This window comes from Telopea speciosissima, chromosome 10 (genome assembly GCF_018873765.1).
Source record: "Telopea speciosissima isolate NSW1024214 ecotype Mountain lineage chromosome 10, Tspe_v1, whole genome shotgun sequence".
NCBI classification, from domain to species: Eukaryota; Viridiplantae; Streptophyta; class Magnoliopsida; order Proteales; family Proteaceae; genus Telopea; species Telopea speciosissima.
In genome coordinates this window covers 59,955,456-59,982,826 of record NC_057925.1, presented here as the reverse complement: position 1 = coordinate 59,982,826, position 27,371 = coordinate 59,955,456, and the positions used below count along the sequence as shown (strand labels likewise).

General features: G+C 38.2%; 1 protein-coding gene across 2 annotated transcripts; it reads left to right on the top strand.

The window, feature by feature from the left end:
• The first annotated feature begins 2,712 nt into the window (after positions 1–2,712).
• Positions 2,713–26,631, top strand: LOC122641996 (delta(14)-sterol reductase). 2 transcript variants are annotated; one of them, XM_043835368.1, is made up of 13 exons: positions 2,713–2,831; positions 2,956–3,073; positions 3,207–3,277; positions 4,377–4,433; positions 8,286–8,377; positions 14,922–14,969; positions 16,568–16,688; positions 16,778–16,824; positions 20,568–20,649; positions 21,807–21,883; positions 21,982–22,101; positions 26,070–26,144; positions 26,213–26,631. In XM_043835368.1, exons 1-13 carry the CDS (start codon positions 2,784–2,786, stop codon positions 26,364–26,366), a joined length of 1,110 nt encoding a protein of 369 aa, XP_043691303.1. In that variant the 5' UTR covers positions 2,713–2,783; the 3' UTR covers positions 26,367–26,631. The 2 variants fall into 2 exon arrangements, with proteins under 2 accessions (XP_043691303.1, XP_043691305.1); XM_043835370.1 differs by lacking the exon at positions 4,377–4,433.
• The last annotated feature ends 740 nt before the right edge of the window (positions 26,632–27,371 follow it).

Below are 27,371 nucleotides of genomic sequence, written 5' to 3'. Positions count from 1 at the left end.
TCAGTGATTCTGGTGGTTAGAGAGCGTATTGGTACGCTCCAGTTGCATTCCCCGTGGTTCAGGGATGGGGGTGTGACAACTTTTATTAGAGTTTTGGAGGTTTTGTCGTTGACAGTGTTTTTGTTCAATAAATTATTCAAATTCATTTTAGGGAAAGGGTTGGCATAGGAGAGCGCAATAATTTGATGTGTCAAAATAGTATCATACATAGGAGGGCAGTGAGGTCATTTCATCTGAGGAGAGAAAAGGAGATATAATGTCCTAATCAAAACCTTTTTGTTATGTGCCTAATTAGGTTCGATCTAGTGTATAGGTGTAAGAATGGATGATCAGTCTACTATGGGATAGGTTAAAAGGGCTTGATTTAACGAGCTCCATCGGCTCTGGAGTAAGGTTGTCAATTGGTTCAGTTTCGGTTTGGTTCCATGCCTTGATGGTGTGATCCGAAATCATATCAAGAATTGAGTCGGTTCTGGAAATGGAAACCAAACCCAAACTTGTTTGGTTCGGTCGGTTACGGTTTTAATTCGGTTTTTCAATTTAGGTCTAATTTGGTTGTCTAGTACAGTTCTAATTTGCTTGTCTGTCATTTGCTTCTTGTGTTCTCAAGAAATTCCATTTGTATAAATAAAATGCTCACAAAACCTTAAACGAACCAAAAATATTAATAAAAAGGAATAAATAAGAATGAGTTCTCTACTTCTAGATCTTATCTTTTAGCTTACACATCAATAAAATCAGAAAAACAAATCAAAATTATAGTTCTAAAAGGTAAGGCAACACCATTAGAAAAAAAAGATACAGGGTTTTGGATTTAAGTGTGGTATTCGGTTTGGTTTCGATTCAAACCGATGGCTTTTGAACTAAAATCGTAACTGAATTAAACTGAATTAAATACTTATATACCAAAATCGAAACCAAATCGAATTTATTTAGTTTGGTTCGATTCGGTTAATTCGGCTCAGTTTTGGGTTTGGTTTAGTTTGGATACCCTTACTCAGGAGCTTTTGGTGTATCGGTCAAATATCTAACATTTGGTATTAGAGTCAGACACCACGTCACGGGTTCAAGTAAAGGGCTACCTTCCATCACCTAACCGAATTGGCATGGTAGTTTGGTTAAGTTTCGGGTTATTTCGGTTTTGTGTTATCGCCTTTATACCTATTTGGGTTTAAACCGAAATCGTCCGGTCACAAGCTTGATAGTCAACTCTCAAATGGGCTGCTATCCTCTGTTCTTTCAAGTGGGTGGGCTGTGTGAGCTCCTCATCCTCTGTTTTTCAAATGGGCTATGGCCCTGTGGGCTCCCTTCCTCATTTCATCTGTTTGGGTTTCGTGGGCTCCTCCCTTCCTCTTTTTCAAGTGGTCTACATGGCACATGGGAAGAATTTTTCCTTGGCCAATTCATCAGCCAATGGCCTAGTGAGTTGGCTCATCTTGGAAACCATTTGACTTTTATTGAGTTCGTTCATCGATGATATAGTTCAGGCTATCAGCTTTCCCTAATTAAATCAGAACCACCAGTGGCCTCTGCTGCACAAAGAAAATTACCCTATCACAACAGTAGAGAGTAGAGAAGAGACTACGTTTAATCAATAATATCAGGTATTCAAATACTTTCTGTTTTTTTTTTTTTTTTTTTTCAACAATTCATATACTTTCATAACAACATCATACCAAAGATGAGGGTGATAAACGGTTCGGTTTGGTTCGGTTTATTGTAGTAGACAAAAATTAAATTGTTTATAATTTCAGTTTAAAATGAGTAGATAAAGTAGCTAAAATTACAAAAGATATCATTTTATGCTATATTTATATGTCATATTTATCTCCAATTTCATGTTATTTTGGTAATTTTACTAAACTTTAAATCAAGTAATTTTCCTAGAAGCAGATCCTCTATGGCGTGCTGCCCTGTCCTGTACCGACACAGAGTCGTGCGCAATGACCGCCTTGCCTAAGCGAGGGTAAAGCAATCATTGTGCGTGGGCCTGTGTCTGCACAGCATAGGCCGGATGGGCAGTTGCGCCGTAGAAGATCTGGATCCAATTTTCCTTGCTTACTTTGGACTATAGTTTAGCTATTAAGATGTATTGGAGGTCATCTATCACATGGATCAACAAATGTACTGCCAAGTGGTAGTGAAGCGTTGTTTTCTCCCTTCTTTTCTCCTTTCCTTCTATATTTTAACATAGGGAAGTTGTTTTCTGTTCGGGATTACGGCCTACGCCAACACTCCCATGTGTCTATATCTCTCTCTTCCTCAAAACAAAGAGGGTAGAAGTGTCTTTTCATGTGGAGAGGAGAGAGAGACTCAAGGGAGTGCTGGCTCTAGACAGAATTCTTATTCCCTTTAATATATTAGTATTGGGAAGGAGTTTTCTGTCCGGGAGTGTGGCCTGTGCTAGCATTTCCATGAGTCTCTCTCCCTCCTCGTCATATGAAAAGACAGCTCTGCCCCCTTGTTTTAAGGAGGAGAGAAATAGACACATGAGAGTGTTAGCGTAGGCCACACTCCCGGAGAGAGTTATTTTTCCCATTAGTATCTGTATATTCTTTCATTTTTTTTGAAAAAAAATGGAAATCGGATCGGTCCCAATTCCTACCGATTCTAGTCGCTGGTGCCCGATTCTGAATCGGTATCGGTATAAGCGAACCAGCAGTGCCAAAGTAGCTATTTTTGCTTGGGGAAATGCATCAGAGATTCAGAGGAAAGCACAAGAGTGAAAGTGGAGAGCGCGGGGTCCGATTAGAGTAACACAGAAGGAGAAGTAGAGTTTGAAGATGGACTTAGGTTATATTGTCAACGCCATGATCCCTACATGGAGCTCTGTAAGCAAAACCCAGAAGCACCCACACTGTTTTGTAATGGCATTTCTTGATTTGATTTGAACCTCTACTCCGACTGATAATTCAGTTTCTGATATGTATGCTTGTTCCATTACTGATTTCTCAGGTTGTTATACTTCACTCTTTTTTCATTTACTTGGCTATCGCTGGATCTTTTCTACCTGGGAGGATCGTTCCTGGCGTCACCCTATCAGATGGCACTCGACTTCATTACCGCTGCAATGGTAAGTTACTCTCTGTGTGTCTTCCGCTCTCGCTCCTTATGGTCGACAATAAGATTCGAATCAAAGTTATATTTTCCTAAATGCGTGGGATAATACTTTGAGCTTCCAATGCCATGTTTCCGGCATTTTGCAGGCCTTGTGTCACTTCTTTTACTGGTTTCCCTCTTAGGGATCGGCGCTGCCTTGAAGCTGATATCGCCAACGGTTATTCTCTATCTCTTTATTATCCTCTTCGTGTTGCTTGTATGACCCTATTCATTTTGTCATTGAACTTTGACTACGCTGCTGCTCGATTTCTTCCTATCGGGAAGAAGTTGTTGGTGTTTCATCAATGTGCAATTGTCATTTGAAAATGGGACCAGGGAATTATCAGGATTCGGTAAAGAGATCAAGTTGTGCGACTGTTCATATCAGCATTTGAGTAATTGCATTATTAGTTTTCAGTTGGATTATCAAGTTTATTCTCACTGGTAAACACTATCAGTTTCGTTTCTTATGGCTGGGTTACCTTACTTCTTTGGTTATCTCGGAAATGCACTGAACTGATCAATGATCCAACTCTTACACTTTTTTTTTGTCTGGTTGGAATTTGGAAATATGATTTGTGGGTTGCTTACTTGGCTTCCCAATTGTAGGTTCGTCACATTTCCATGAGTGTCCTGTTGGATACTTGCGTAAATATGCTTCCATAATCTATGCATCAAACAAATCCCAAAGTTAGGGTTTTTTCACTTTTGGGTGGGAACTAGGCACAATCTATTATGGAGATATTCAAATATATGTCAAGCATAATTGATCAATCAAATTTTCTTAGCCTAGTCCATTTTTCTAGATTTTGAAGAGGTGTCGTAACTGAAACTTTGGTGTCCATTGTACACAAAATACTCATGTCTGCCTCCATGCCTCCAGGCCATAGTTGTGGAAAACCAGATACAAAGACATCATACACTAATGTAGCTATGACAAAGTTACAATCAGGTTCCCTTACTGTCATTTTCAATTGCTAGGATGTTTGTATATTAACAGGAATCAGGAGATTGCTTGTTTACCAATTACTGAAATTGCTCATCATTTGTCACAAATCACAATCAATTGCTAGGATGTTTGTATATCACTCCTGTTTACCGATTACTGAAATTGCTCATCATTTGTCACAAATCACAATCACAACTGAATGCATAATAGTGTGCTATACTGACTGTTCTAGTGGAGTTGGAGAGCTTTTAAAGATAATGCAATGGTGTTCACTCTATCCATATAACTTTTGTATGGAGTTGGAATCATATTCTAGTAATGATTGCAGGTAATTGCTGACAAAGGACTTGAGCTGCTTTTTACAACTTTTATATTCAGCTTCATTGTAAGTTCAATTTTATGCTTCATTATCATGAGGTTAAAAATGGTAATGTGGTAGTATTGCTTGTCATAACATATAACACACTTCCATGCATGGTCAATCTCATGAACTTTTGTCAGAATAACCCTCTTTGTCTTTTAGGCCTAGCTGGTCAAAATAAGGTTGTGCACTTCACTGTCAAGTACACTATATATATATTAGACTGTCTACTTCTAGTGCTTGTTGTTCAATTATGTCATTTGTTGCTTATGATGCATCCTTAAGTTTTGAACAAGAGAATAATAGGTCGTGTAATATTTTTTACTGTGACTTTCAACAGATTACGTATTTGCTAAAGAAAGATTTTCTAGTATTCTTGTAGTACAAATGTACGATGACCCATGTCATTGTCATATTCAGATTTGTTTTAAAAGTATCTTTACCAAAGCAGAGGCAGTGGTGACAAGACTATTGCAAAGGATGTGGCATTACTGTACCCACAGCAATACCTTATGGCAAAAAGTTTTATGGATGGTCCCGTCCATAGAGTATCTATGGGTGATCCACCTAGTTTTACCATGTGGATTGGTGATGTGGCAATTCTGTCCATTGGATATCTAAGGAATGGTCTGGATTGGCAACTGGTCAAATTCCATACTTAAAGTAAATCATATGTACCCTCACAATTACTGTCATGCACCCTCTTGGTAGTCGTAGATTTTTGAAAGCTTTATTTTGCCACTTGACAAGCTCCAATTGAGTTGAAACTTGACATGTGAGCATGGGATCTTTGGGTCTCCATCTCTACAAAATCTCAGCCCCAATCAGACCTACTACGTGGTACAAATAGGTGGGCCATCCATAGATACACTAAGGACTGTCCTGTCCATAAAACCTGCTCTCATATTTTATTACCATATCTATAAAATATTATTACCGCTTCCACTGGATGAGAACAAGCACCAGTGGTTCAGGAATTTAACTGTTCTCGGTTCCTATGATATTAAATTTTGAGAATGAAACAAATTGTCTGTAGAAGACTAGAAGGTATTTGACATTAACCATAAGAACAAATTTTTATTGGTTATTGCAAGGTGGGTTTTCACATGTTGTTCAGAGGGACTGTGGGACACAATAAATGAGGTCTATCTGTATGAGATTCTCCTAGTCTTTTCCTCTTTTCATGAATGTAAAATTCAAGCAATTGCAGAACTTTAAAATGCTTGTAAGCCAGTACCAGATTTGATGATTGAACTTGGACAGAATAAGGGAACCACTGCTGCAGATCGACATTTGAACTGGACTTCTTCCAACAAAATGTGTCAGAGCTAATTGTGGTGGCTGTATTGTGGCCACAAACTAGGTTAAATGGGCTTGCAAACAGGTGTAGGTTGGGGGTATATGTATAGGATAAACGTTAGTCTTAGGATGAAGGGACTCAACTAAATGGATCTGCCATCTAGGCATTGGTACATTGAACATCATGTATAACAATTCTGCACAATTTTTGAGTAAGCAAAGTAAGGTAATAATCTAAGTCCAATCACCTTCTAGATGCAAAGGCTGAAAGCATTTATCCAGAAATCTATGCAATTATGATCTTGCATAAGTCATTAAGAACTCCAAATGTAATAGTGTACTAAAACTCTGCAATGGGTAGTTTTACAGGGCGGGCATGCAATCAGACAAGTTCGAAGCTTGTATTCTGTGCAGGTGCAAGTAATTTGTGGGTGGGGAGGGGAGGAGGAGTACACAAGAAAAGGATACAGATTCGGAGGATCTGATACATACCCACTCCTCTGCCCATGTTTTGATGTGTATGATATGGGTGCTTTGGGTAAATCGAAAGGTACAGGTTTCCCATGTCTGAAAGCATGTCTTGAGTGGCAGTACAATTCAAGATGAAAATGGGACCTTGAATGCTGAAAAATATAAGAAAGCACCCCTTGTAAATGCTGTTATTGCAGGAGAAATTTGTGTGGAATTATCTGACAAAATCCTTCAAATGAGTAAAGGTTTTGGATTCTAAGGTCTTCATTGAGTGCATTCAGGGTGGAAGTTTAGGTTGTCCTTGGGAAGTAAAAATGGTAGTTATGGATATTGTTTGATGCCTTTTCCTTTCCAACAAGTTTTTGTCTGCTTTATGGCCAGAAGTGGAAATTCTGCTGTCCAAATCCTGATTGGGGTGCAGCTTTCATGGGTGATGGTTGCCTTCGGTGAATCCTGTGACCTGTCCCATTTTCCTTTTTGCCATGTCACAGAAGTGAAAAATTTTATGCCCACCTCCTTTTTTGAGATACAGCTTTCTTGGATGTTAGTTGGGTTTGGTGGATCTGCCACTTCCTATGTATTCCCTTTCTTCCTAATCTCTCTGCCTCTTGTGGCTTGCATGTAACTCCAACAAGAGCTTAATATAAATCTCTAATTTATCTTTCAGAAGTAAAAGAAAATATGATGCAGATCCTAGCCTCCTCGAATTGAAGAAGCCACCCTAAACCTAGGGTTTTAGTAGGAGCCTTAGTTTAGTTTATTTCTATACTTAGTTTTTATTTTGTGTTTTTAATTGAACCGGCTTAAATTGGTTGCATCCAATTGGTTCAATTGGTCTAATTTAAGTGAAGTGATCCTATTGGCTAAGAGGTTCTTATATCTTATTGGCTAGTAGGGAATCTTCTTTTATTTAAGTTGTTTTAAGTCATTAGGGGTAGATAAGTCTTTTTCTTTAAGTTTTTTAAGTTGTTTTTAAATTGGTCCACCTCTCCATGATTTAAGTGAGAGATTTGATTTGTAATAGAGTTAGGAATAAGGCCTTTGGCCTCTTATTTAATAAGAATCGTGGGAGAGGCTCCCCTCCACCTATTATGTTTAAAAAAATCGATCTCCTGCTGTTGGCCTTTGCTGCTGCTACTTCTCTCTTCAGAGACATGTCTTGTGAGTCATATCAAGACCCCTTGTGAGTCATATCAAGGGTTAGGGCTGGTGGACTCCAGCGACTCCTTGCATCTTGTAGATCGGGAGGTCCTTTTCTTCTACATGCTGATTCTATTTGCTGTTTTCAGATTTCCCTGCAAACAAGTAAGTAATTTATTTTCCTGCAACTACCTTTGCTGTTTCTCACCTTTTAACCTAGACCTACACTCTCCCAATTAATTCTCTTAAACCCTAATTATTCTTAAACCTGTCCAGCCTTCATCCTTTATTAATTTTCATCCAAAATCTGACCACAACCCCCTCACAGCAGACCCTCCATTCAACTGCCATCTCAGCCCCAACTTACAACTCTAAACCCTAATTCCCTCATCCCTCTAAAACCCCAAAACCCTAGGATTCCCAGATCAGCCACTTCTGTCCATCAATTCCCCTCCATATTCTGATCGAATGTTCTTCCCCCTCATTGGAGAATTCGACCAGAATCTGAGCCCAAACTTCCATCTTAAAACCCTAGTTTCAGCCTAGAATCTAAAACCCAAAACCCTAACCCTAGAATTTCAGAATTTTAATTTTCTATTTAAATCTATTTAAAACCTATATCATTAGCTTCCTAAAAACCTGCACATCATTACTAAATAAAACCCTAGTTCAAACTCCTAGTCCTAACCCTAATTCTGCCCTAATTTAGCCTAAGCTGTCCCAATCGGCCAGCCCTAGTGTGTGACCCCATTACCTGGCTCCTAGTGGGACTATTCCTACCTAGGACTACATCAAAATATTTTTTATTAACAAAAGAAATTTAGATTGCATCTTCTGATGTTTACTAAATTTATGCTCTTGTTCCAATATTTTAATCATTGATTGTAGCCATGACATGCAATTCTACTTGCCCTTACGATAATTGATGGCCTTGAATGTTGTTACTTTGTCTTTTGTCCATGACAGGCAACATTGGTACTTTATGCTGCTGGTTGCAAATCTCGTGATCAGGGTTCCTCTTTAAAACCACACGTCACAAGAAACTTTATTCATGACTGGTACTTCTTAATAAGCCCTGTATCTGTCTTAATTAACATCCCTTATGGTTTAAATTTCGTTTCATGTGTAAGACTTCTTCATATGAATACTTGGATTGACACAAGTAAATTCATCAGAATATCCTGTTCAAATATCTGGTGATTTATAATTAGTTCCAGAGAGGAGGTTCAATCATTGTATTTTTTTCACGAAAATGCTATTTTGACAATTTTTTGGGCTGTAGTTGAAATTTTTAGACATGGATACATGTGTTAAAATGCCAGGATACTACTACCTAGGGTTTTAAGTATAAGCTGATACGTATCGGTATTGGTGGGTATTGATCTGATACTTAATTTCAAACAAGCTTGGCTGATACAGTCCGATATGGGGCTGATACGATCCGATACAAGTAAGATACACTTGATATGCCCCCTTTAAACCTGTAAAACAGAAACCGTGGGTGAGATACAAAACTGAGAGCAACTGAAGGCCTTTGAAACTTGCTTTTCTTGTTGATATGAGTGGGAGAAAATCTATCATAAAAAACAACCCTAATTTTCACTATTTCAACAAGTTTTGGGGATTTACAGTGTTCAAATTATGGACTGAAACAAATTTGGGCGAAAAAAGTGGTAAAGTCGTAGTTCTCTCTTTTTAAAAAAAAAAAAGTAAAAAAAAATTTAAGCATCATTATATTAGGTAAAAATGACTCACATCATTGCATCAAGCTGATATATATTTACATATTGTATAATAAGGTGTTTTATGCTTCAAAACTGTATTTTATATGTATCATAAGCATATCCATGCATTTCCTGACCATTTTCCATACGTATCTTGCGTCTCTTCGATAGGATACGATACGATATCTCTTAAAATCACCCCTTTGACATTAGAGGTAGTAACAAAAAAGTGTGTGTGACGGAGAGAGTGAACATTTCACTCTGGATATGTTTCAACATGGGTTGTGTGTTGATATTAATGAAGATAGGTGCAACTAAGTCGGTTACAACAGACTTCGTATCATCTCTTTTTGACCCTTATTTCCTTGTTTTGAACAATTTGAAATTGAGGACAAAATGGGTAATTTAACTTTTGGCTTGGTTTAGTTGATTTTTTCGATTTAACTTGAATGAATGGCTCAATCTGAGCCAAAGCCACAAAATTATGGATGGCTGAACTAAAGACAAAACCGTATCGTCTTCTCTTACCCTTGGAGTTGAAGATCATTTTTCCGTTGCTGCTGCTGTTAAACTTCACAATAATGTTTGCCGGAGCTCCACTGACTTACTTTGCTTTTCACTATACATAGAATCGCATTGATAATTCCTGATTAAGCCATTCTGTGGAAATGCCAAAAACCCGGAAACACCAGTAACCACAATGAAGATCACCACATCCATTGAAGCAGCTTGAGATTGATCGCAAGACGTAATCGGTAATCCCCTTTATTGGTTGAAAATAATTGACCAAATCCCCAACTTAGTCGTTGAGATCTCACTCCAAAAATACCCCTAATTTTACTTCAAATTTCAAAACAAATAAACCTAATGCCCTAATATATATATATATATATATATATATATATATATATCATGAAGTTCTCTATGAAGAAATATGGAAATATATATATTAGCATCATAGAAAATGTATCTATAGTCATACCAGACATGCCTCTATATCTAATTTAGCTTTCTATGTTAGACACCTTGTGTTCGCACGTCATGCATGTCCATGTCCTTGTCATGTACAACAAACAACAACTCAGCCTTATCCCAACTAAATAGGGTCGGCCACATGGATCCTTGCTCTCCAATCAGCTCTATTCGGGGTCATACTTGATACAAGGCCTAAGCTATGTCCTTGTCATGTAATCGTGTTAATTGTTTTCCCGATACAATGTGCAATCTCATTTCATTTTCTTGTTACTACTAGTTGTTGGTAAATGGGATAGGAGACTGATGGGGTATTCTAATCACCTAAGGGATTAGGGTTTAGAAAACCTTATGTAATCCAGGATAATCATTGAACTACTAATACAACTTATGATCGATGGGAGAAGAAGATGGCAATATCAGCACTAGCACCTGATCTAAAACTTGATTAGATAGAAGAAGAAGGATATGAACTAGGCTTCCCACCTAGAACTTGACTAGCATCTCATCAGTCCAACTTGGCATCCCACCAAGCTACTTTGGCATCTCACCAAGGGTTTCATTGCATCTCACAGCAAAAGAGTTCTGAATCTCACAGAAAGTAACCAGCAAGCATAAGCTTAACAAATTGTTCAAATTGTTGGTAGTGGGTAAGATCCTCTACTTTTTATTTATACAACAACGACGAAAAAATAGGAAACCCATGTGTATTGGAGGGAGGATCCCTTACACTTAAGTCTTCTTCAAAATAAAACTATTCTAGAACCTTAACAAAATAGAAACTAACTACTTAATCCCGTACATGACTTAAATCCCTAATAATTAGGTTTATAGAATTGGGCCATTATAATACAACAACAACAACTCAGTCTTATCCCAACTCAATGGGGTCGTCTACATGGATCTTTGCCCTCCAATCAGCTCTATTTGAGGTCATTCTTGATATAAGGCCTAGAGGGCGGGCCTCGGCACAACAGTAAGGTTGCTCCATTACGACCTAGTGGTCGCGGGTTCAAGTCAGGAAACAGTCTCTCCGTGAAGTGGGGGTAAGGCTGCGTACATTATGACCCTCCCTAGACCCTGCAGTGGCTGGAGCCTCGTGCACTCGTATGCCCTTTTTACTTGATACAAGGCCTAAGCTATGCATGTCTTTCCTCATCACTTCTCCTACGGTCATTTTAGGTCTGCCCCTAGCTCTTTTAGTTCTTTCAATCTGAATCAAATTACTCCTCTGTACTAGAGCATCCAAAGGTCTCTGTTGAAAATGCCATGCCACCTCAAATGACTTTCTCATAGCTTATCATGTATCAAAGCTACTCCCAAATAAGCTCCAATATAATCATTCCTTAATTTATCCTTCCTACTTTTGCCACTCATCCATCGGAACATCGTCATCTCCGCGACACTGAGTTTATCTCTATGATGCTTCTTAACTGCCCACCATTCCGCACCATACATCATAGCTTGTCGTATGACTGTCCTATAAAATTTTCCTTTCAGCATTAAAAGAATATGCCTATCAGTCTATCACACAACAGTCCGGATGCACCTCTCTACTTCATCCATCCTATTTTAATTCTATATGAAACATCATCCTCTATATCACCTTTTTTATTTATGATTGAGCCTAGATACCTAAAATAATCATTTTGCGGAATCTCCCTCTCATAATTTTCACCTCATTATCCGTCCTAGTGTAACCAAAGTACACACCATATACTCCGTCTTCGTTCTACTTGTCTTAAAACCTTTTGATTCCAAGGTTGATCTCTACAACTCCAACTTGGCATTAATCCCTGCTTTTGTGTCATCCACCAAAACAATATTATCAGCAAAAATGATACACCAGGATTTTAAAATGGAAGGAAGAAAAGAGGAAAGGGGATAGTGGCATAAGAAGGTTTTTGGGATTTTCTAGAAGGGTAGGGAATTTTGGAGAAAAAAATGTTAATTGGTTGGTTTCGGTCAGGACGCTAGTCGGTCAGTCTATCAGGTTAATGAGTTTGGACAGAGACCGACCGATTAAGTCATAAAATAGATAGCTTAAAACCGGAACTGAGTCGTTTATTAAATAGTCGTTTTGGTTTTGGGCTTGTCGGTCGGATATGATTGAGTCCCTCATACACTACCACAAAAGAAGGTGGTAAGTAACAATGACATCCTTTTTTATTCCTATATACAGGAGAAAGACAATTTAACTGCATGAGATAACTTGTTGGTATGGTGAGCAAAAATGTGACCAATAGACAGACAACCAAACACATGAGGAGATAGAAAAGGATGACGCAAATAGGAAACGACAGAAGGTGGTTGGCCATTCAAAACTGACAAGGGCATGTGGCTAATAAGGAAGTACAAAATTATGACAAAACCCCCTTAAACATGAAACTGGATTCAATCCTGCATTTCTTCCCCCCACTTCTCTGTCCTTGTCAACGGCAGCCTGGATGGGTATTTTCCCTCTTCTGCTGGTATCGCTCAAGGCTGTCCCCTTTCCCCCTTCCTCTTTTGCCTCTATTTTGAAGTCCTATCCCGTAGTATCCAGTCCAAAACTGACCTCCATCTTATCTCTCCCATTCCCAAATGCAAATCCTCAAACCTGACCCACCTTGCCTTTGCAGATAACCTTATGATATTCTCCAAGGTCGATACCCGCTCCATTGAGTCCATCATGCCTTCTCTCCGCCTTTTCCAATCCCTCTCCAGCCTTCGCATCAACCTTGCCAAGCCCCACATTTTCCTCGTAGGGGTTTCCGACACCACCAAAGCCCACCTTGCAAGGTTCACCATAGGCTCCCTTCCTATTAAATACCTGGGCCTCCCCCTCATCCCTGCCAGGTTAACTGCCCACCATTGCTCCCCCGTTTTAGACCTTTTACGGAAAAGGCTTCAGGTCTGGAAAGTTAGACTTCTCTCCTATGAGGGGCATCTGGAGCTTATCAGATCTGTGCTCCAATCATTCTACATTTACTGGTGTGGGGTCTTTGGCCTTCCCAAGCCCATCATTAAGGCTGCAAAGTCCATCATGTGTGCATTCCTTTGGAAAGGCGCAGAATCCACGAGATTTCTCCACCCCTTGAGCTAGGCTTTTATTTGTCTCCCCAAATCTGAAGGGGGTTTGGGTCTCAGAAGAATCAAAGATGTAAACCTGGCTGGCTCTCTTAAGCTGATTTGGAAACTTCTCACGAAGAAGGACAGCGTTTGGACTTCTTGGGTATACGCTAGCCTCCTCTGCAAAGACACTATTTGGTCGGTTGGCTCCTCCAATAATGCTTCATGGGTTTGGCGTAGGATCCTTCAAACCAGACACATTGCCATTGATGCCATTTCTAGCAGGATTGATGATGGGTTTTCCACTTCTCTTTGGAATGACAATGGCTCCCCTCAGGCGTTCTCTCTTTTGTGGTGAGTCACAGGGACATCTACCATTCACGGCTTGACAGAAGCTCTATGGTTGCCTCCATCATCTCCAATGGTGTCTGGTCCCCTCCCCACTCCTCCCCCCCCCCCCCCCATTCCCCCCGGTCACCGTGGTAGAGGTGATACGACCCTTTGGCTCTCCTCAGCTTCAGGTATATTTAGCTCCCGCTCAGTTTGGGACTTGGGTGAGACACAAAGGTTCCCCCTCTCCTTGGTACAAAGTTGTTTGGTTCAAAGGCCACATCCCTCGCCACAACTTCACATCTTGGCGTGCGGTCTCCAACTGTCTTCCGACGTAGGCATTTCTCATCTATCGCCACATTCAGGTCTCCCCTTCTTGTTGCCTTTTCTGGAATGGACAAGAAGATTCAGACCACCTATTCTTCTCCTGCCCCTTAGCTGCCTCCATTTGGATAAGAGTCCTGAGTTGTTGCTGGCCAGACAGAAGAAGACATCTTCCCCTTCAGAGAGAGTGGCTTTGGATCGTTATGACGTTTGGAGGAAAGATTATTTGTGACTCTGTGGGCAAACTAGCTTTTTGTGCCTACTATTTCTCATATTTGGATGGAACATAACCTTCAGAGATGGACTTCCAACTCTCGTTCTCTAGATCAGATTTGGAATGCCATCTTCTTTGATGTTTCCACCAAGGTTGCCTTGCTCCCCCCCTCCCCTGTAATTCCCCAAGGAAGAGACTCATTGTTGTATCCTGGGGTTTGCCTATTTCCCTGTTGCAGCCTGCTCCCCCCTAGGCTAGCTTTGTCCCTCTTCTTTCTTTTTTCTGCCCTCGGGCATGTATATTCTCTTCTTTTCTTCGTAATATAATTTTTATTCATCCCCAAAAAAAAAAAAAAAAAGAAAAGAATAAACTGAAGTAATTTGCAGTTTTTAATTTCACCCATACCATTCTGCTGTGAGGAATGAGATCCAGGAGTTTCGTGAGCAATCCTATTCAAAGAAGGGAAAATTATATCCCTACTCATCATCAGATAGCAAAATTTAATGGGAATGCAAAGTGTGATAAAAATCTCTTTGTGCTACAACTTAAAGACAGATGAAATTTTAGAACCTTCTTTTATTAAGAAAGTTCATGTCACCCTGGAATGGTAACAGTATGAATAGGCCAAAATATTTTTGTACTCTGACTGGCTCCCCATATGTCACTTTTGATGAACTAGATCAAACGGACTCAAATTACAGGCGAGAACATGAGAAAAGAATAGAAGCAAGATAATGGACATTGATGTCCATAGCTAATGGATTATTAATGCCCTTTTTTTTTCTGGCGTGGGTGGTGGTTGGGGATGGTTAGACCTTTTACATCTTTCTAAACAATGTTTACTAATAGTTCAATTGATTTCATTAGGAATGACTTTTTCCTTAATGATGACCTTAGGTTTAAGAGAATTTTATTTCTGTAGTCCTTACAGTTTGTTTTGTTTTCCCATAGAATGTTGTTTAATTGTCATTCTATTTCATCTCATAGGTGGTTTGGAATACAGCTGAATCCTCAGTTTATGGGAGTTGACCTCAAGTACGAGAAACCTTCTTCATTTTTTTTGGCACATTTTTTCATTCAGTTTATCAAAAATACTTGACTACATCTTCATGTTTAACATCTGTTTGATATTGGTCGACTTAATTCTCGTTACCTCTAAGATACAACTACTATATAGATTAGGAACTGTAGAAAATAGATGATTTCTTGTGGAGGCCACTTAAGAGTTCTTTATAAAATGGAGACCTGCGTGGCACTGACCGGATCAAAGTTATGAGGTAATTGGATTAGTTATGTGAGATATGAAACTTTTATCTTTCTTTGTTTCTTTTCTCCATATCAGGATAAAATGTCTGTTATGGTTTTTTCTTTTAATTTTTGGGGTCAGATTTAGGGTCTGGTTATTTTTAGTGTTATTTGTTTCAGTTTAATTAAATTTTTTATTTGTGCTGTCTTATTTTATTTTGAAGTCTGAATTGAGTTTGGGTTCTATTTTTCATAAGTTCTCTTGATGCCATTCTTTTTGCTGGGGGGAGAAGGGGTTTCAAAAAGTATTTTACCTTATTTTGGTATCATTAGGAATTTTATACAACTACTTTGCTAACAAGCTCAAGACTTACAAATCAATTTGGTTTGCAAAGATAACCAAAATATTTGCTGGGTGTTGGTCTGTGATGGGATGTGTCTTAGTATGTCATAGTTCAGTTAGGATCCAGAAGTCTATATAAACCAATTGTGTTCCGAATTATGATGATAAAAATTTGGCTATGACATTGAAGAATTATTCTCGATTGAATGTGTCATGGCTTAAATATTCTAGGTGTGAATAGGTTTATCTTCTCTTTCTAATTTTTCTGGAACTCTTTTTTAATTTTCTGCTGCTATCATTAAAATCCTTTATCCAATTTCCCTACCAAGCCTTATTTCTCAAGATGCTACAATTCATTTCATTTAGGTTTTGGACCATATGTAAGCCTTTTCTCTACTCAATCCAATGATAATTACTTATGACATTTACAACAATAAAGTTATGATCTGTAATAATGGGTTATAGCATTTTTATCAAATCAGAAAATTTTAACTTTGAGCTCATGATTGGGTAAGTTTTGATAGGCCTCAATCTATTCTGAAATTATTCCAACATGACCCAATTAACCTTCCCCCCCCCCCGCGCCCCTGCCCCCGTCTCCGCCTGAATGCTTTCTAGATAGTGATTATTTTAATCTCAGGTAGTCCTTTGTCCTGTAACTGGCTTTGTTAAATCCTACATGTGAGTCTTTTGCTCTGTCTTATCGTAACAATGAGGGTCTTGCTTTTAAATCTTTGTCGTGGCACTTGATTATCTTTAATCCTGGTTGTTTTCAACCTAAACCAGGTTAAGAAATGATTAACAGGGCAACACAATCATTGTAGCGAAATTTGCATCACTGACTTTTTTTTCTGCCTTTTAGTGATCCAATAGCATATTGGGATTGCCATGAATCTCCGTCAATTGATAATTACTTTTAACACCATACAGCCCATACTTGCCAAACTGAATAATCAATTGAGAGCAATTGAATGAGACATCTTATTAGTTATTACAAACATGCTTATTCTTACAATGCCATCTTTGGCTGTTCCACCGTTTGTAGATTTTTCTTTGTTAGAGCTGGAATGATGGGCTGGCTACTTATCAATCTTTCAGTTCTAGCCAAAAGCATTGAAGATGGCAGCTTAAGCCAGTCAATGATCCTTTTTCAACTATTTTGTATGGTAATATGACCACAGTCATGCTACAGTATTTAATTTTATGCGAACATTTATCACTTACTCAATTTTTCCCCTTTGTTCTTTATTTGTAGTGGTATGTTGTGGACTACTTTTTTCATGAGGAGTTCATGACCTCCACGTAAGTTCACATCATGTTTCTCTCCAGCAATATAGTTTTGATTTTTCACAAGTTTATTATTTTTTTTTCATCCAGAAATTCTTTTCAAATTTTAAGTATCAATGTATTCTTGAAAATAGGGTTGAACATGATATCACTGTGCACAAGTTTCTTTATGAGGTTATTTGTTGCATTAATGCTTGTTTCCTCTTCAATTACATTTCCCTATAAGCTTTCTTCTTTTAATAAAACCGTCTCTAATTTATCTACTATTTAATAACTAAGGTGCTGAATTCATTTTAGAGACTAGGAGAAGTCAAATTGCCATATACAAAAAGATTTGTATTTTGTATAATCAATTCTACAAACTTTGTTAGCTCTTCAATATCAGTTGTAATATGGGTACAAGGGTAGAATTGTCAATAGGGGTAATTCTGTCTAGTAACCATTCTAGAATATTCTCGTTTCTATTATAAATAAACATGGCTGTGTCTCATTAGACACATGTCACAATTTTCCCCAAATCATCATGGTACCAGAGCAGAGATCGACCTAGGGATTCCAACCCTAATCACGCTTCTTTCTTTCTCCCTTCTCTTTCTTGGTTTCTACCCAGCATTGCCACCGCCTCCCTCCTAGCGCCGCCACCATCACCAACAACTCGTGTGGACTTTTTTTTTGGGGGAACTATGTTGGATCTTTCTACTGGTGCATTCGGATCTGAAGGGCAAGTTCGTGGTTCTCATGACGGCTTCCCTATGTTCCATGTATGCTCCGTTCGTTTGGATGGGATCAATTATTTGATGTGGTCTCAATCTTGTTACCTCGCCATTGACTCCCGCGGGTATCTTGGTTATCTTACTGGTACAAAGGTGAAGCCTACAACTGAAGGTGCTGAACAAGAGAAGTGGAGTTATGCTAACTCCCTGGTTATGTCTTATCTTCTCAGTAGTATGCAACCCCAACTTGCTTGGGGCTATCTTCTGTTGGATACTGCTGCCAAGATTTGGAAAGCAGCTCAGGAAACCTACTCCCAGGTTGGGAATGATGCTCAGGTCTATAAATTGCGTAAGAAACTTCATGAGACCAAGCAGAAGGAACTCAGCCTGTAACAGTATTCTAAGTTGCACAGTCTGTGGGTAGAATTGGACTTCTACGATACGTTTTAGGCCTCTACCCTTGTTGATGTCATACGTTTTCAGAAACTTGAAGATAAATTCTGGGTTTATGATTTTTTCGCTGGGCTTAATGTGGAGTATGATTAGATACGCGCCTAAGTGCTTAGCCATGATCCCTTCCCTACTTTGGATCAAGCCTACTCTCTGATCCAGCTAGAGTACAGCCGTCGCGCTGTTATGTTACCTCCCTCCTCTCAGTAACGATCAACTCTTATTTCATGCCCTCCCACACAACTGAAGGAAGGGTCCTCTCGCCCCAATGATCGTTCGGGTTCTAATCGGGACCATATCAGGTGTGATTACTATGGGAAAGAACGACATACCAAGGAATTCTGTTGGAAGCTTCATGGTCTTCCTACAGCCTCCTCTACCAAAAGTCGTGGTCGTGGCTAACCATCGGTCAACCATACTGGTCATGGATCTACCTGGCGTAAAACCAAATTGGTTCATCGAGATAAGAGTCTCTCTTCTCAACCGGGCTCCAATAACCTTTTCCCAAAGTTTCATTGTGTGACTCATTAGCTTTATGCTTCTGTAGTTATTACAGCTTTGGATATCACCTTTGTTTTTGTAGACCGGGACTACAATGCTTCTCCTCCATTCATCTGGCATCTTCCTTGTGTTCATAATCCTGTTAAACAGCTTGGCTAGCCAATAAACCGCACAATCACCTAAGGGTTTCCACACTTCTATTGGAATCTCATCTGGGCCTGTTATCTTACTTGCTTTCATCTTTTTTAGGGCTTCTTTAACTTCCGCCACACTAACCTTTCTTACATATCTATGATGTGTGGTATCATGTTGAATAGAGTACTCGTCTAGGTCAATTCTACTCGACCTATCTCCATTTAGTAGGTCATAGATATACTCGTCCCATCTCTTCACAATATCCTCATCCCTTATTAACACTCTTCCCTCATCATCCTTGATACACCTCACCTGATCAAAATCTCTACTCTTTCTTTTTCTCATCTTAGCTATCTTATATATAGCCTTTTCTCCTTCTTTTGTGTTTAGGTTGATATAGAGATCCTCATATTTCTTCGCCCTAGCCATCCCCACAATCTTCCTAGCTTCGTTTCTAGCATCATAATACCTCTTTTTATCCTCTGTTTCCTTAGTCCTTTGCCAAGTCTTAAAACACACTTTCTTGGTTTTAATAGCTGCTTGGACCTCATCGTTCCACCACAAAATCTCTCTAGGGGCCTAGTGACTACCCTTCACTTCCCCTAGCACATCTTTGGCAACCCTCTTAATACAAGTCATCATCTCGTGCCACATCACATTGGTGTCTCCTTCGAAGTCCTTCCTTCCTTGTTTGACCACATTATCAATAAATGTTCTTAGGTATTCCCCTTTTAATCTCCACCACCTTATCTTAGGGGTGCGTAGGTCCTCTCCTCCTACGCTTCTAGGCACTGAGACACATATCCAAGGTCACCAATCTATCTTTTTCCAAATTTAAAACTTATACAATATTCCAATATTGATTTAGAAGCAAACTTGGTGACCAATAGTAGAGAAATTGGACTGGTGGACTACTTAAGATTTCATGTCAATCACAAATCCTTCATACTGAATCATTTCCTCTTTGCACATATTCAAGATCTAGTAATGCATTCTTAAATTCCAAAATTGCTATTGGAAATTGAAGTTGTTCAATTAGCTAAAATGGTGTGTAGACAATGTCTTGGATGACTCATTATGTTTCCCATGCATGCTCAAAGAACTGTTATTCACTGCTGTGAACAATGATCAGTTACCTCGAACATGATATCTATTTTCATGCTTGTCAGAAAAAATATCTTAGGATTGATTGAGGTATCAATTGGTTGCATGGTTAGAAAGCCCAAGAAACAGACAAGACCATAGTTGCCAAGGTGATGCTTAGGGGACAAGAGCATGCCTTGATGCCCAAGGTGACCAGGCGACTTATGTTTCAACCCGCCCATGTGGCCATGCCTAGATGATAAAGGAAATATACCTGTAGTAAGGAAAACATTTCTGAATATGGAAAAATACCTGGAATATGGCAAATATACCATGTAATATGGTCTATCCTTGGGCACCTTGAATGTGTAGGTGCCATGACAACTATGGATAAGTCCTGGATCCATTCAAAAACTCAGTTCAAAGTTTATAATTACATTAATTTGGGACATGGTCTTGTCATAAAACTTTAACCAGTAAAGGCATCTTGTTGGATATATATGCTAATTGCTAAGGGAGAACAGCCACTGGGTGCGTACACTTACCAGTTCTGTCTTTCTAGGCCTTTTCTAATTCTTATTAATGACAATTATTATAAATGCACCATCATGTTATGTTCGTTGATGACTTCTCCAACATTTTGGGCATCTACTTGCTGTTTCTTTGTGTTGGCTTTTGCTTATTGTTAATCATGATAATCATATGCAATTAATGCACCAATGTTGCATCTTTCTTCATTTTCTTGAAGTGTATAGTTGCACTTCCAACATTAGTGTGCTCAATCTCCCTTCATTTGGTAACTGTAAAGATGTGATCCTCTTATCCCTATTTGATCCTTCACAAAGCTGACGTGTTTTTATTGGTTATATTTTATAGATGGGACATTATTGCAGAGAGGTTGGGCTTCATGTTGGTGTTTGGAGATCTAGTGTGGATTCCTTTCACTTTTAGTATCCAGGCATGTAACCAATAGCCATAAACTGGAATTTAGATTGCCTGTCTTTATTTCTTAACACTAACATTTCAGGTACTCTGAAACTTCAGATTAATACTTTAAATTCTGGGTACCTCGTCTTATGGTAGCTGGACATTGAGTTAGAATATTATGTTTTCTTGTGTTATGGTGGGGTTTCAGAATATCATACTCCATACTCCATAATGCTTGTTATTCTAGAAATGGATTAATAAGTATCTTAGAATAGCTGCATGGTGAATATCTTTTTTAGTTTTTCATTAGGATCTTGTTTAGTTCTGATGGGTTAGCCTGCCATTACTCGGAAGAGATAATTGTCCAGGATGGATTTAGTTGTTCAGTCTTTGTTTAATTGGACTTTTGACATTTTTAGGGGGGAGGGTTTGACTTTTGACTTTCTTGGAACAAATGTTGATGCTTGTTTCTTTGTCTCCTTGATAATCTTATGAAGTTATGATTCTCTTCATCAGGTATATGTTCTTTTCTTATACATCAATATTTTTTTGCAGCAGAGTAGTTGATTTTGTTATTAACACCTGTTATTCAATTCCTTTCTATTAGTCCAAGTTAGGAACTGTAATTTCTAAATATCCCCATCTTTAGAATTCAGCTTGAATTTCTGCTTTGGTATTTCCATTTACTTAAATGCATGCCCATCATCTAAAATTTCCGAGCTGAAACTCTTCTGGTACTCAAAGTCTTTTGAAAGTGACTTCTATTTATTTCTTCTGTTCTCAAAGACATCTTTGTAGTCAACCAGCTAACAAGAATTTAAGAAGTCCATGTGAAGAACCTCATGCTGTGGTTGTGTATGTCTGCGTTTTTGTCATTGTCTATCTGTTTCTGATGTTTTTCTTTCGTCTGACCAAGCTTGGGGATGATTAAAAAAAATATTTCTATATCATTTTACTCTTGATAACTGGTAATGTCCACTCTTCCCTCCTGTTCATTAAGCAACCAATCCTGGCCCATTGACAGCCTTATTTAATGAGCTGCATCTACTTAAAAAAACATGTTATTCATCATGTATGTAATGCTTCATTATGATATCACATTTTCAAACTATGGACATGGTACAATTCGTACATCCATACTATTGTAAGATTTTCACGTGATTGATTAGTATTTTGTTCTTGGTGTAGGGTTGGTGGCTTTTGAGAAACAAAGTGGAGCTAACAAAAGCTGCTGTGTTTACAAATTGCTTAATTTTTCTGATTGGGTAACTCCATTCTATCATCATAAAGTGATCTCCTCACTTAACCTATAATATGACCTCTTGTCTGACATAGCACTTATCATTTGTCATTTGTTGTCTAGGTATCTTGTCTTTAGAGGAGCCAACAAGCAAAAGCATGTATTTAAGAAGAATCCAAAAGCCCCTATATGGGGTAAACCTCCAAAAGTTATTGGGGGAAAACTGCTTGCTTCTGGTTATTGGTAAGGTTTATATTTGACCGTGGTCTCTTTGTAGTGAAATAAAATCTTAATTTAACTTGGTTTCTTAAGTAATTCAAATTTATTTAATAATTATTGTATGGTAGGATATGAGAATGAATTTAGAGTTGAACAGTGGTTTGAAATGCAAAACCTTGTCACTATTTGGGTCCTTTTCTACCACCATTCCCTCTATCTAGGTCCTTGACCTTTTTAAGCCATGACTAGCCCACCATCTAAAGCCACTTCCTTTGGGGTCTAACTCTTGTTCTTTTAATTCCTTCAACTTGCACTATTTGGGTCAGCCACACAGGATCCTTTTCTACCACCGTTCCCTCTATATCTAGGGGCTTGCCTTTTTTAATCCATGGCTAGCCCATTATCTGAACCCACCTCCTTTTGGGTCTAGCTCTTGTTATTTTAGTTCCTTCAACTTGCATTGGTTTGCTCCTTCTCATTGATGTGGTTATTGATCTTTGTTCAGAAACAAACCATCTCAATCAATTTTCCTCCATGCAATCAAATCCTGGGCTTTCTTCTGTTCCCTCATATCATTGATCTCTATTTTTGTACTTTCATGGTATAGCAATCTTCCATCTCAACATCTTCATTTTTGCTTATTGTATCCTATGTATATTTTATTTTCTGATTGCTTAACATTCTATTGCTTGGAGGCTGGAGCAGGATCATGGTTCCAAATCTCGGTTTCGACCAGCCAGATACTGAGATTTGGTTGAAACTGGTTGAAACCAGTTATTTTTTTCCCAGCCAACTCGAGTTGGTGGTTTTGAGGCCCAAAAATGTTTTTTTTTTTGCTCTGGTTTTTCTATACAGCCTATTTTTGACATTCGTAACACAATGCATGAACTATTTTCAAAAAAGAAAAAAAAAAACACTCAAAATGGTACTTGTGGTTATTGACCCAAGTTTACTAGTGTACGCTGAACGCTAATGTACAATGTACATTAGCCATATTATAAATACTAAGTTCAGATATACTTAAAGTACTAGAAAACTAATAATTCATCTAAACCAAATAAAACATAAATTATACAACTCACTCAATTCCAAGCAGAGTTTCTTGGTGGGTCTAATCCACGAGCTGCGTACCATTGAATTTTTTAAAATTATTTTACTAGTTACTAATAAATTAATTAAAGAACATAACATTATTAATCAAATACAGATGAAAACATATTTTACAAACTTTAACTATTTTTCTACTTTTTTTAAACTAAACATAATATTTCTCCTATTTATTTTCAAATTTTTTTTTAAATTTCAGAAATTATTTTTTAAAAATCATAAATTTTAAATAAATAAATAAATACAGGAAATTTTTTTTGACACTGTCATGCTTTAGATCGGCCTGTTGCCAACAGTGTGTAACATATATTAAATTGGTGTCCATCCATCATCTACAAATCATATTTTTTCAAAAATATGTTGTAGGAAAATAGTAAACAGATTTAAAAAATAATTCACCTACCCAAAAAAAATAAATCGGGCCATTGTAGCTAACATATATAAATTTGAAAGAATTTTTTCCATTGTACAAAAAATTTGATTTTTGGGAAGAGAACAATGAAAATCAACCTCCCTGTATCGAGACCACTGAAAGCAACAGGTCTCGGTCAAAACTTGCTCGGAATGAGCAAGTTTCGATCAAAACTGAGTATTTATAAACTTGGTTCGACCTGGTTCAACCAAGTTTTGACCGAAACTACTAGAAACTTGGTTGAAACCGGTCGAAACCTGTCAAAACCTGGTATGTTTGGCCTTCTCGTCTTGGACTCCTGCGAAACTTAGACATCTCGGTCTACTATTGATAAATCGTACACAACTGTAAAATCCCTAAAAGAGGGAAGAGCATCTAATAACCTTCAAAAGTAGACGATATAGCAGCCAAATAGACTTCTTTCTAACTAGACGAGCTGATAGGCTATCATGTAAAGGTGGAGAGCTTAGCCACACAACATAGATTAATGACCTTAGATATGTGTTTTAAAATGCCAAATTGTAGGAGATGTGAGTTTATTTGCCCTGGGATAAGAAGGTGGAACTTGAAGACGTTTATTGACAAATTAGAAATGCAGCTAAAGATGTTCTAGATGAATCTACAAGAATACGACACTCATTTAGGGAGAGACTTGGTGGTGGGGTGAGGAAGTACAAACAACAATTAAGGCTAAGAAATCTAGTTTTAAAACTTGGCAAAGGACAAAAAATAAAGAGGATTTCAAAAGGTATAAATTCAATAGAAACAAAGTTAAAAAGATAATAGGGAATGCAAGGGACGAAAAATGAAGATCTCTATAACAAGTTAGACACAAAGGATGGGGAACAAGGTATCTATAAACTAGCTAAACTGTGGAAAAGGAAGAGTAAAGGTTTGAATCATATTAAATGTATTAAAAATGAGAATGATAATTTTTTAATAAACGATGAGGAGATTAAAGAGAAATGGACTAACTATTTCTACAGTTTGTTAAATGAAAATAATACAAGTAATAGTATCTTAGAAGGTTATAATGACCATCAGGAAACTACAAATCGTAATATATAGAAAATTTGGGTGGCTGAAGTAAAAGAAGCCTTAAAAAGATGAAAATAAGTAAAGTAGTAAGTCCAGATGGTATCCCAGTTGAGGTTTGGAAGAGTGTAGGAATTTGTGGATTGTCGTCGCTAACTAGGTTATTTAATAAGATTTTGAGCACAAGGAGAATGTCGGATGAATGGGGAAGAAGTATTGTGGTATAAAATAAAGGTGATATTCAAAGCTGTAGTAATTATAGAGGAATTAAACTCATGAGCCATACTATGAAATTATGGGAAAAAGTAATTAATGCTCGCCTGAGACAAGAAACTAATATTTCGGATAACTAATTTTGTTTTATGCTAGGGAGATCAACCACGGAAGTTATTTATCCTACTGGTATAGCCAGCTTTTTTTGGGCCTAAAAATTTCTTTGCTACAATGCTGACCCCCGAAATCTTTCTTGTATCCTTGTTGGTTTTAACTTCTAACTTTGCTTCTTTTCAATGATGACCTCCACCCCCTTTTCTGATGGATAAGAGCAACAGGGGCACTGATGACACTGGGAATTGAGCTCCAAATGCTAAAGCATATCTAAACTTCTAAATGTAAATGAAGATTTGAACGCTGAACCTAGTAAATTAAACCTAGTTTAGGCCTATGTAACTGATAGTGCACTTGTTTTCCCTGGCCATTCTTTGGTTGGTTCCTTCCCCATCATAGATATTGTTAATTATGTTAGTCTATTTGCTTTCGAGTACCCAAAAAATTCTCTACAGGAAGGAGCCTTCTGTATAATTTCTATTAGATAATACCTTTTCTGATCTTGTATCATCTCTCATAGTCTCCATCCTTTGCCTAGGTTTGAGATGGGAATCTCAAGGTGCATCAACAATATAGATCTAAGAAGGATACCATTACAGCTCATATATCAACATATATGAACATATACAGAGGGGGTGGTGCCAAAAAAAATCTTATTGTCGGCAGCATTTGGGGGGGGGGGTAGAGATGCTATTGAGTGAGAAATTGAATTCGTTGCTCCATTTTCCTTACATCTTCTACAGGTGACATTGTCCCATCGTACTGTAGTATAATATCTATTTTACATTGGATTTGCAAAGTGGGGAGGGGATTGAGCCCTTCCACCCACTGCTGAGTGGGCAGGGGTGGGTGCATGTGATATGTCATGGATTGGCTTATAGATAAGCCATTTATTCCTATAATGGTTAGAGTTACTTGTTCTTTGTGCTTACCATGAGCCAGACCTGTTTTAAAGGTCCCCTTTCTGCATCAAATATCTCTGGAAACTGTTTTAGCCATTTAAATGAATCAGCATTCAGCTCATGATTTAGGGTGTGGCTTGCATGAGTTTCATCTATCTTATGACCTTCACTGAATTCTAGAATGCTTCATCTTCATCTCTTTCTGACAGGGGAGTCGCAAGGCATTGCAATTACTTGGGGGACCTGCTGGTAGCTCTATCCTTTAGTCTACCTTGTGGGATCAGGTAATTTCTTATTACTCTATACTGCATGGTAACAAAATCATCATTGTTAACGTCACCCATCTTTGCAGTTCCCTTATTCCATACTTCTACCCTGTCTACCTTCTTATTCTGCTGATATGGAGAGAGAGAAGGGATGAAGTTCGGTGTGCAGAGAAGTATAAAGAAGTCTGGGCCAATTATTGCAAGCTTGTTCCATGGAGGATACTACCCTATGTTTATTAGAGATGCTCAATGGTCCCATATTCATCAAACATAGTCTGTTTCTTGCCTTACCAGGTGCATTATATGCTTCTTGTGATTTTGTTGTCATTTTACATCCTTCTGGGTGCTTGGGCAAGATGCATGGATTCTTCCAACCAAACCTTATTTTTTGTCGCCTGCTTACATCTTGATCATGACATGCAACAGGATAGATGATCAAAGAAAGTAGAAATGCTGAATTAGTTGTATTTCTTGATGTCACTAATCCAATCTGCAGTTTTGAGCCAACATTTTCTGTATGGATTCCCTTACTGGTTACATTTTTTGTATCCAGATTCTTCGTATACCCTGTCCCTCCCCCACCCACGCCCCCCCCCCCCTGCCCCCCAAAAACCACACCAAAAAAAATTATATATAAAAAAAATTGAATGGTGTCAAGGCCATTTTCAACATTTACTTCAGAGAAAGAAAGTTGATTATTAATCCATGTTTAAAGACTACTTTTCTATCATTGGATGGTTACAGCTAGTTAGGGTGCGATGTTATGAGGAAAACGGCAGCATGATGCTCATGTGACATCCATGGTTGGGATCCCACCCATAACAGCAAGGGCAGCGGCTCCTGAATGGGGGTGCTACTCCAGTCATTAGTAACAGAACAGGCACCCAGTGCTAATGCTCACCTTTCTATAATCAGGATGAAAACTGAAAAAGGTTGAGGTTAAGTCATTTCAAAGTCCTATGTTGAAGTTGAGGTGGCTGTCGTTCAAGAACTTCTATGCAAGAGATGAAGACAAGACAAGACAAGACAAAGTATTCATACAAATCAAGAATAGATTATGCGAAATCTGGTGGCCCAGCAAAAACATTGCAAGAGTGATTGAGTTTGTTCAGTGGAAAGCCAAATAGTGTGGTATCACTTGGGAGTGGACGTAAGTGATTTGCCGAACCGTTATAAATCTCTTCTCTCTCTCTGTCTCTCCCTTGTGCAAACCCTTTATCCATCAATATCTCTTTGAGCAAACAT

Bases quoted from the DNA above. Each gene is read 5' to 3' on its own strand.
- LOC122641996 (XM_043835368.1), top strand. From the start codon at position 2,784: ATGGACTTAGGTTATATTGTCAACGCCATGATCCCTACATGGAGCTCT. The intron at 3,074-3,206 runs GTAAGTTACTCT...GGCATTTTGCAG, and splicing joins ACTTCATTACCGCTGCAATG to GCCTTGTGTCACTTCTTTTA. The intron at 16,689-16,777 runs GTAATATGACCA...CTTTATTTGTAG, and splicing joins TTTTTCAACTATTTTGTATG to TGGTATGTTGTGGACTACTT.